This window comes from Antedon mediterranea, chromosome 5 (genome assembly GCF_964355755.1).
Source record: "Antedon mediterranea chromosome 5, ecAntMedi1.1, whole genome shotgun sequence".
In the NCBI taxonomy this organism is placed as follows: Eukaryota; Metazoa; Echinodermata; class Crinoidea; order Comatulida; family Antedonidae; genus Antedon; species Antedon mediterranea.
Genome location: NC_092674.1, coordinates 19,299,766 through 19,308,787, shown reverse-complemented (window position 1 = coordinate 19,308,787; position 9,022 = coordinate 19,299,766). Strand labels below are relative to the sequence as shown.

The 9,022-nt window shown below is 34.7% G+C and overlaps 2 protein-coding genes across 2 annotated transcripts; one reads left to right on the top strand and one right to left on the bottom strand.

Moving 5' to 3' along the window:
* Positions 1–2,758: 2,758 nt before the first annotated feature.
* LOC140049774 (spondin-1-like) lies at positions 2,759–4,129 on the bottom strand. Its single transcript, XM_072094722.1, has 3 exons — positions 3,974–4,129; positions 3,079–3,832; positions 2,759–2,796 (listed from the first exon to the last, which is right to left on the bottom strand). The coding sequence occupies exons 1-3, from the start codon at positions 4,127–4,129 to the stop codon at positions 2,759–2,761; spliced, it is 948 nt and encodes a 315-aa protein (XP_071950823.1).
* Positions 4,130–6,370: 2,241 nt separating this feature from the next.
* LOC140049773 (uncharacterized) lies at positions 6,371–7,737 on the top strand. Its single transcript, XM_072094720.1, has one exon. It carries the CDS (start codon positions 6,371–6,373, stop codon positions 7,328–7,330), a length of 960 nt encoding a protein of 319 aa, XP_071950821.1. The 3' UTR covers positions 7,331–7,737.
* Positions 7,738–9,022: the final 1,285 nt, after the last annotated feature.

Sequence of the window (9,022 nt, the reverse complement as noted above, 5' to 3'; positions counted from 1 at the left end):
TCACTAAGCGTATAGAGTATACTGTATGTAATTTATTCATATTAGCAATTTAACGTCTGGATTGGAGACTAATAAAGGAGTTCTACAAGATGGCTGAACATTAGCACATGGTCTGATTTCTTAGTGAAATACTTAGTGTTATCATTCATTCCCAGAGCACAATATATAACATTGGCGACGAGAATTGTGGATAAGTGAACTCCGTGAATATTATAAGTAAGCAATAATGTCTAAATTTGACATATCGATGGAGTATTTTGATCCAACCATACAAGAATGGGCGAGATGGATCGCCAGGTTTGATAACTACTTAGTGGCGGCGAACGTGACTGCTGACGTAAGGAAGAGAGCACTACTGCTACACTTCATTGGCCCAGGTAACTTTAACACATTTGAAATGCTACCAAATAAAGGTACTGACATACGTACAGGCAAAAGAAGCTTTGAAAAATTACTTCTTACCATCATCGAACAGTGAATTTTAAAGATCGAAATTTAGAAAGTTACAGCAAAATAAAGGTGAGAGCATTGACGTGTGTCACATTAGACTATGTGAACAAGCTGATAAGTGTGATTTGATTTCTATGATATTAGTGGAGAGATTAAATCACATATTATTCAATCGACAACAGATTCTAAGCTAAGAAAATTTGGTTTGAAAACGGGTGGATGTACATTAGATGAGTTACTTCTACAGGGTAGGACAAATGAACTAACAACTAAACAATCAAATGAAATGGAGAACTTTGATAATACTAGTAGTAGTATGCCTAGTCGAAGTGGCGAGACTAAGGCAGGTCATTCAGTTAATAAAATAACTCAAGCGAAGCAATGTAATAAGTGTGGTTCTACACCAGGCTATAATAATAATAATAATAACTAGAATTTAATTCGTCACTTTGACGAATTATAGGTGATCATTTTTATCATTTTAATAAAATTAACATTTTTTAAACATGCATGTACGTTAACATACGATCGTTAAAAGTTGATGTACGCCATCCTATGACATGATTGAATATACACATTATAGTGCTGAGTTCTACCTATGTGTCATACAATATGTACAGTATATACTGTATATCTATATACAGTGTAGCATAGGTGAAATTACGGGACTCATATCGTGTTCTAATTTTTTGGTATGATGGAATTTTCAAAATAAACTCGAAGATGACAATTTCGAAAGATAATGAATTGAGCAAATAAATATAAGGATTGGAAGAAAATTTGACACGTAGAAGCGCAATGCGCGGTCTTTGAAATTTGTATAACTTTGACTAAAGAAATTTAAAAACTACTTTTTAACTTCAACTGGCCATATGATAACATCACAACATCCGATAGGCTTAATTTTAATATGAATTCATATCTACATTTCATCAGCTTTCATAATAACTTATAATCTTCAAGGTCACCTTTAATTCTGAAGAGCTATAAGATATTCAAATGTATGGTGTAGCTGAAATTACACGACCTACGTTATTCAAGTTTTTACGCGTGATGACGTCATCAAAATAAAAATGTTGAAAACTCCTTAGAAGAATAATTAATTGAGCAAGCACATACTAAAAGTTGTGCGAAAATCGGGCTCAAATAACGGAGATGCGCTCTATTGAATGTGATAACCCACACAAAAAGAAAAACATTCCTAATTTTTAAATTCAAGTGGCCATTTGATGACGTCATACCATTTTGTACGTCTAATGTGTATATACATTTGTATCTACAACTTATTGGCTTCCATAATAAGTTAAAAAAATTGGGGTAGTTTATCCATCCTGTAATTAGCGGGTTACTCGCTGTTGGATGAGTATGAAATAAAATAAAAAAATAAAAATAAAAAAAATAAAAATTGTTTGAGTCTGATAAGAACGGTATTACAGGAGAAAAAGTTCATATTAACATAAAACAAAATGTTCAACCCATATATTGTAAAGCTAGATTTGTACCATATACAATGAAATCTAAAGTAGAAAGAGAGTTGGTTAGATTAGAAAATGAACATGTACTGACGAAAGTAGAAAAATCAAATTGGGCATCACCTATAGTAGTAGTTCCTAAATCCGACGGTACTGTTAGAATTTGTGGGGACTATAGTGTTACCATAAACCAACATGTAACAGATGAAGAATACAGCTTAGCTAACCAAAAAGAATCGTTTCAGTGTCAGACAAAGTAAAAGTGAAAAACATGAGAACACAAGGTAAAGGACAAGACAAATGGCTAAATGGCATTGTAATAAAGTTATTAGGTCCAAGAAAGTATGAAGTTAAAATAGGACGATTGGTTAAAATAATACATCCTAATCAAATGATTGGATACCACATCTGATGTAAAGAGAGAGAAAGGAAAAGGGAAATAAGATGTAATCATTATATAGTTAATTTAAATCTAGAAGATCTTGTTTTTGTTATATGCATTATGTTTATTGTTACTTAGTTTTAGAATGTTATGTTAGATAGCCATACTATAATTAGTACTGTATTTTACAAAACCAATACCTGTATCACTTGACTCAATTTTAAAAGAAAGAAGTAATGTAATATATTCATATTAGCAATTTAACGTCTGGATTGGAGACTAATAAAGGAGCTCTACAAGATGGCTGAACATTAGCACATGGTCTTAGTGTTATCATTCATTCCCAGAGCACAATATATAACACTGTACATCATACCATAGGATGGAATACTGTACTTTATCAACATTTTGCTCCTGTTAATGTAATTTATAAGGTTAAATGTGAGTAAAATTATTAACGATGATCACTTCGCAAATTTGACGATTTAAATTCTATTTGTTAACAAACAATTTTTAACATGTTAAAGATTGTTTGTTTATGCTCAGTGTTTTACCAATACATTATGAGTGTTTTGAACTAAGATTACCGGCATTCCGTAAAAACTATGTTGCCAGTGATCTACGATTACTAAATTTATATTGTACTTTTTTAATTTTTGTCATAATACGTTTACATAAGTGAAAATATTATGGTTATAAAATAGAAATAAAATATGTTAATTAACAAAAACACAATACAATACTGCATGACTGTAAAGGGTTTATACAACTTACCGTCAATTAATTGTTCACAGCAGCTACCTGTATACGGAAAAGGACAATCCACACAAGAATCAGATGATGCTGTTCCACGCATACATCCTTGTGAACAAACGCAAGTATTTTGATTTTCACAGGTTTTGTGTTGTTCTGATAAGCCATTACATGTCATACCTCCACAAGACTCTGGCGTCATTACAATACGGATTCTTGTCTGTGTACCATTTCCACAAGTTACAGAACAGGATGTCCATTCTTGCCAATCACCCCAAACGCAATTAATACTTTCACCAGAGCAACTTATCTGTTGTTCAGAAGGCTCACTACACGTTGTGCCTCCACAATACTCTGACGTCTCCACACATCGTGTTCTTGTCTGTGTACCACCACTTCCACAAGTTACAGAACAAGCTGTCCATTCTTGCCAATCACCCCAAGCACAATTGACTGGACTGTAACGAGAGCAACTTCTCTGTTGTTCAGAAGGCTCACTACACGTGGTACCTCCACAATACTCTGACGTCTCCACACATCGTGTTCTTGTCTGTGTACCACCACTACCACAAGTTACAGAACAAGCCGTCCATTCATGCCAATCCCCCCAAGCACAATCGACTGGACTGTAACCAGAGCAACTTCTCTGTTGATGAGAAATTCCCGTGCATGCAGAACCTCCACAGAATTCGGATCTTGCCTTAGTACGTACTCTTGTCTGTGTCCCACCACTACCACAAGATACGGAGCATGGCGACCATCCTTGCCAAGTACTCTATGAACAATTAATAATAGCTTGACCTGAGAAACTTTCGCTATCTGAGGCATCCCCACTACTACATGCTGAAACTCCACCTGACGCTGCGGTCACCACACTTCGTGTTTTAGTTCGTGTACCGCCATTTCCACAAGTTACAGAACAAGCACTCCATGGTTGCCAATTGCTCCAGACGCAGTTAACGACAGGAGGTGACCTTCGCCGCCGACGTCTACGTCGTCGGAAAAATGCATTCACACAAAGTAGCTGAACAACAAAAACACATAAGAAGAGCATTCCTAGAGAAACCTTCATCTTAAAAAAACAAAATTCACAAAATAATTATCAATATACAGTAATATCAATATCATGGCAACGTCTTTGCTATTTTTACCAGTGTTTAGAGTGTTTTCGTCATTCAATTATTATTTAGTTTGCATAGTATTTTTATAATTAATAGTTTATAAAGATAGATAAGAAACTTACTCGCTATTCAAAAAAATTGGTTAATTAATAACTTCACAACAACAAACACAAACAACAAACAAAGCAAAATTTGTATTTGTATTATTGCATGTTTAATTCTATTAACAACCGAGCACCGGATTATTTTAAAACTATTGTACAGGCATGCATTTTAAATATAATATCTGGTTAATTGTACATAAATCATATATTTGTAACATAAATCAAGACGAAAAAACATGAATTTCCCTTAATATAGTCAAATACAAAATTTGGCCAAATTCTGCTATAAAACCAGGAAGACTTTTTTTCAGTAGTTAGGTAGTTTAACCTAATGTAATAACATGTCTGGTGACTCCCTAGAAGGTAAAAAAAGATGGTGGATATACGATGTATAATTTTTGCTATGGCATCAAAATAAAAATCGGAAGTTGAATAAAAATACCAGAAATGTAAAATTCAAGTTATATTACATATTTTAGTGATGGGATAACATTTTTTACCACACCGTTTATTTTTCATAGCTTTTTAAAATGCCTCTCTATTTACAAATTTTGTGTCCAAAAGAATAGAGATTTTACTTTGTAATTTGATACATCAAATCAAATCAAAATCGTATCCATACAGATAAGAAAGTGCTTATTTTCAATCGCGTACCATCTAGGACATGCCCACGGATTGTTCCCGAATACATAGTAATTTCAGCGTTAACAAACTGCCGATTTCAAATGTAGGCCTACGTATAATAATAAAATGATACATGTCGTTTACAGGAACGAATAAATAGACACGATGATGTATGTACTGTAATATAACGATATACTTTTATATTTAAGAAATTGACCTTTGTATCGGAATTCAAATAGGTTCACAAACTTGACCCAGAAAGTCCAGAGGAGAGTTTGTCCAGATGTTTTAATGACCATTTAGTTTATAATAGAATCCCTAAAGAAAACACTTAGCTTAACTTTGTGACTTTTCCCATCGTTAAACCAGGAGTGACTGACACTATTTAAGTACAGATTTGACAGTGTCATCCATCACAGAAATACCTTATTATACCGTTAATCACTCCCACTTAAACACCCCTGGATCAACTTAGGACCAATCGTTACCCTCTAATATTACGTAGTGACATATGCAAATGAAGTTTCAGAAGGGCCCAGACACACCTCACAGCCACTTCTTCAGAAGCAGACCTACACACTTCACACCTCACTGACAGCATCATTGATTGTCCGTTCCTTATCTATACTTATAGTTGTATATTGTACTGAAGTATTATACTGAATAAATAATATATGTGTTACGACAGTCAAGCGAGTAAGAGTCTTCATTAGTACCTCAACAACCGCAACATTATATTACATGGTGGAAGACCCAAATTTCATAAGGAACGGAGTGAGAAAACAAGAAATAAACACTTAACAAGACACGAAGACGAAGACAAAAATAACCATATTTGTTTGAAAGGAGAAAACCAGAAATTTACTTTTAAACAAAAGACAATCTGAAATTATATTTGAATGAGATCGAGACAAGCAGAAATTTTATCAAATTATTACCATTGGATGAAGACAAAGAAGATAATCGAAGAAGACACAAAAGACAAGCTGAAATTATATATTTGAATGAGATCGAGACAAGCAGAAATTTTATCAAATTATAACCATTGGATAAAGACAAAGAAGATAATCGAGGAAGACCCAAGAAGAATCAAAACAGAAGCAAGCGGACAAGAACTGTTTCGTTTGGACACTTTCAACTTCACGCCGTTTTTTTTTCGATCGTTTTTTTAACATTTACTTTTTTGAACATTGATGAACACCTTTCGCATTTTTTTTAATTCGTTGTTTGAAAATTTGAACATTGATGAGCACTTTTAACATTTTTTTAATTCGTTGTTTGAACATTTAAACATTTTTTAACACTTTTTGCATTCCTTTAATTCATTTTTAATTGGATCCGAAGCATTTGGGGTAAGTCAAAACCATTTTGATTTTTGATTTGTAACCTTGATTGAATAGTGAGAGTTTACATATATATACACTAAATTGTTTTTGATATTTTGATTAATTAATATTATAAAGTATGGTTGACGTTGTTGATAACGAAGTAATTTTAAATGAGCCCGTCAATCCTCACCCCGTGCCCCACCTAAGACAAACCGATTTCCTTCCCAAAAGATATGACGGTTCCATAACCGATCACGACCAATGTAGTGCACACTACTTATCGTTTACCGACTACCTTGAGGCCCACACTTTAGAAAATCCTGTAAACAATGCCCAATTAATTAATGTAATAAGTATTTTTAAACGTAGCCTTCAGGGCCAAGCTAGACTCTGGATTGAGGGAAAGCAGTTTGATTCACTGGAATCCTTAAAAACCCAATTCATCAACAGGTTTAGTAAAAACAAATCAATCTATGCGCACATAAGAGAATACGATTCAATTACATACACCACTGGCGACAACGCCGAAAAGCACTTAACCAAAATCAAACAAGCCGCAGACAGAATTGGATACGCTGACCAGCAGATAAAGAATAAATTTATTTCGACCATTCCACCAAAATGTAGAGCAGCTGTAGCCATGTCCACCCCAATCGATGCCACTATTGAAAATATTGTAAATAGCACACAAAATTACCTTGACCTTTCCGTAGATGATGCCACACGGGAAGTTTCATTCAATATCAATAAGGAAACAGATAATAGTCTCGAATCGCTCCAACATGAGATAAATTCTCTCAAGTTAGACATGGCCACAACAAAACGATCCCATAATGATGATACTCGACGCTCACGTTCCCCCACCCGAAATTATATCCCAAGACGAAACCGAAGCCCAAGCCCATACAAACCCCGATTCCAGACCCCACCGACCCCAAGATATAGACAACCTCCCCCAACCTGTTATTACTGCGGGAAACCAGGCCACATAGCAAGGCACTGCCGACAACAAAACCGCTCCTACGGAAACTATCCCCCGCCATACCCATACCAACAGTCAAACAATTACTACCCTAGCCACCAGCAGGATTTTTAAAAAGGGGACTAGATGCCGCCTATAATCTGGCCCCCCATACTAAATACGACAATTTTAAGGCAAAATACTTAGGGAATTCAGATAATATTGATTTGCTACTTAACGACAGAAATTACGTTAAAGGAAATTTACCAGATGGTAGAAATGTTTTAACTTTATTTGACAGTGGTTCAACTAGAACTATAATCTCACAATCGTACGTTAATTCCTCACTTTATTTATCGCGTTTAAAGCCAGTTAAAGTGAACACAACTAAATTTCGATTAGGTAACGGTGACTTCTTATATGCCAACCACTTAGTGCAATTCGAATTATTTATCCAAGGACACAAATTTAAAATTTCAGCATTAATCGTTAAAAATTTGACAGGTATTGACCTGATACTTGGAACCGAAACATTGTCTGAACTCGACGGCACTTTAAATTTTAAGGAAAACACATTTCGCATTAGACCAAAGATTTTTAGCTTTCGTCCAGTACACAAGATTTTTCTTAAACCCGGTGATACTAGAACAGTTAAATTAAAAGGAAGGGTTCCCGCCTTCGTACGCAATTCTGATGTTGTTCTACATGCAACCACCCATATTTCAAAACTTTGTCCATCAGATATGTTAGTAAAATTACATAGAGGAGAAACCAACATTGATATCACTAACAACACAAACAGAAACGTATCTCTAAATACACATCAACCTATCGCGAGCCTTCACTTAACCAACCTTGTAACAGTTACTAACGACCTACCAATTGATAGAATAAAGTTGACCAATGACAACGCAAACAAGTACCCACATTTAGAACGTACAGACCCATTGCTATCTTTAACCGAGGAAGAAATAATTAGAAAACAAGTTGATTTAACAGACAGCGTTTTAACACATAGAGAAAAAGAAGATTTGTATAAAACCTTACAACAAAACAGAAACGCATTTTCACTTTATGGTGAACTATCTAGCTGCCCAAACTTCAAAGCTGACATACACCTCTCTAACGATGAACCATTTTTTATTCGACCATACTTCGCGACAGACAAAGACAAACATGTTATTGAGGCCGAATTGAACAAATTAGTCAAATTAGGAATCTTAGCAGTAGGACACCAATCGTATACTTCCCCTGTCCTTCTTGTTTCAAAGAAAAATTCAAAAGATAAAAGAGTTGTCACAGACTTTCGCTATCTAAATTCCAGGATAAAACGTATTAATCACCCATTCCCATTATTAGCCGAAACTCTGAAAACAATAGGTAACGCTAATGCACAGATTCTTAGCGTAATTGATTTGAAATCAGCGTTCCACTGTGTACCATTAGCCGAACATGCCCAACAATATACAGGTATAGCTTCATATCATGGTGGAAAACATTATTATTATAAAAGATTAGCACAAGGATTAAACGTTTCGCCAGGTATATTTCAAGCAAAGATTGACGAAATTTTAAATGAAATCCCAAATTCTAGAGAATTCTGTATCGCCCATCACGATGATATTATTTTATTTAGCCAAGACAAATTTGCTCATAAGCAGCACCTCGTTTCCGTTTTACAAGCCCTAAAATTAAATGGTTTTATAATTTGTCCAAAGAAATGTAAGTTATTCAAGAATAAAGTGCAATATATGGGACACACCATCCTGATTAATTCTTCAGGACACGCATGTATCACACCATTAGGCGACAGGTGTGCAGCTATCC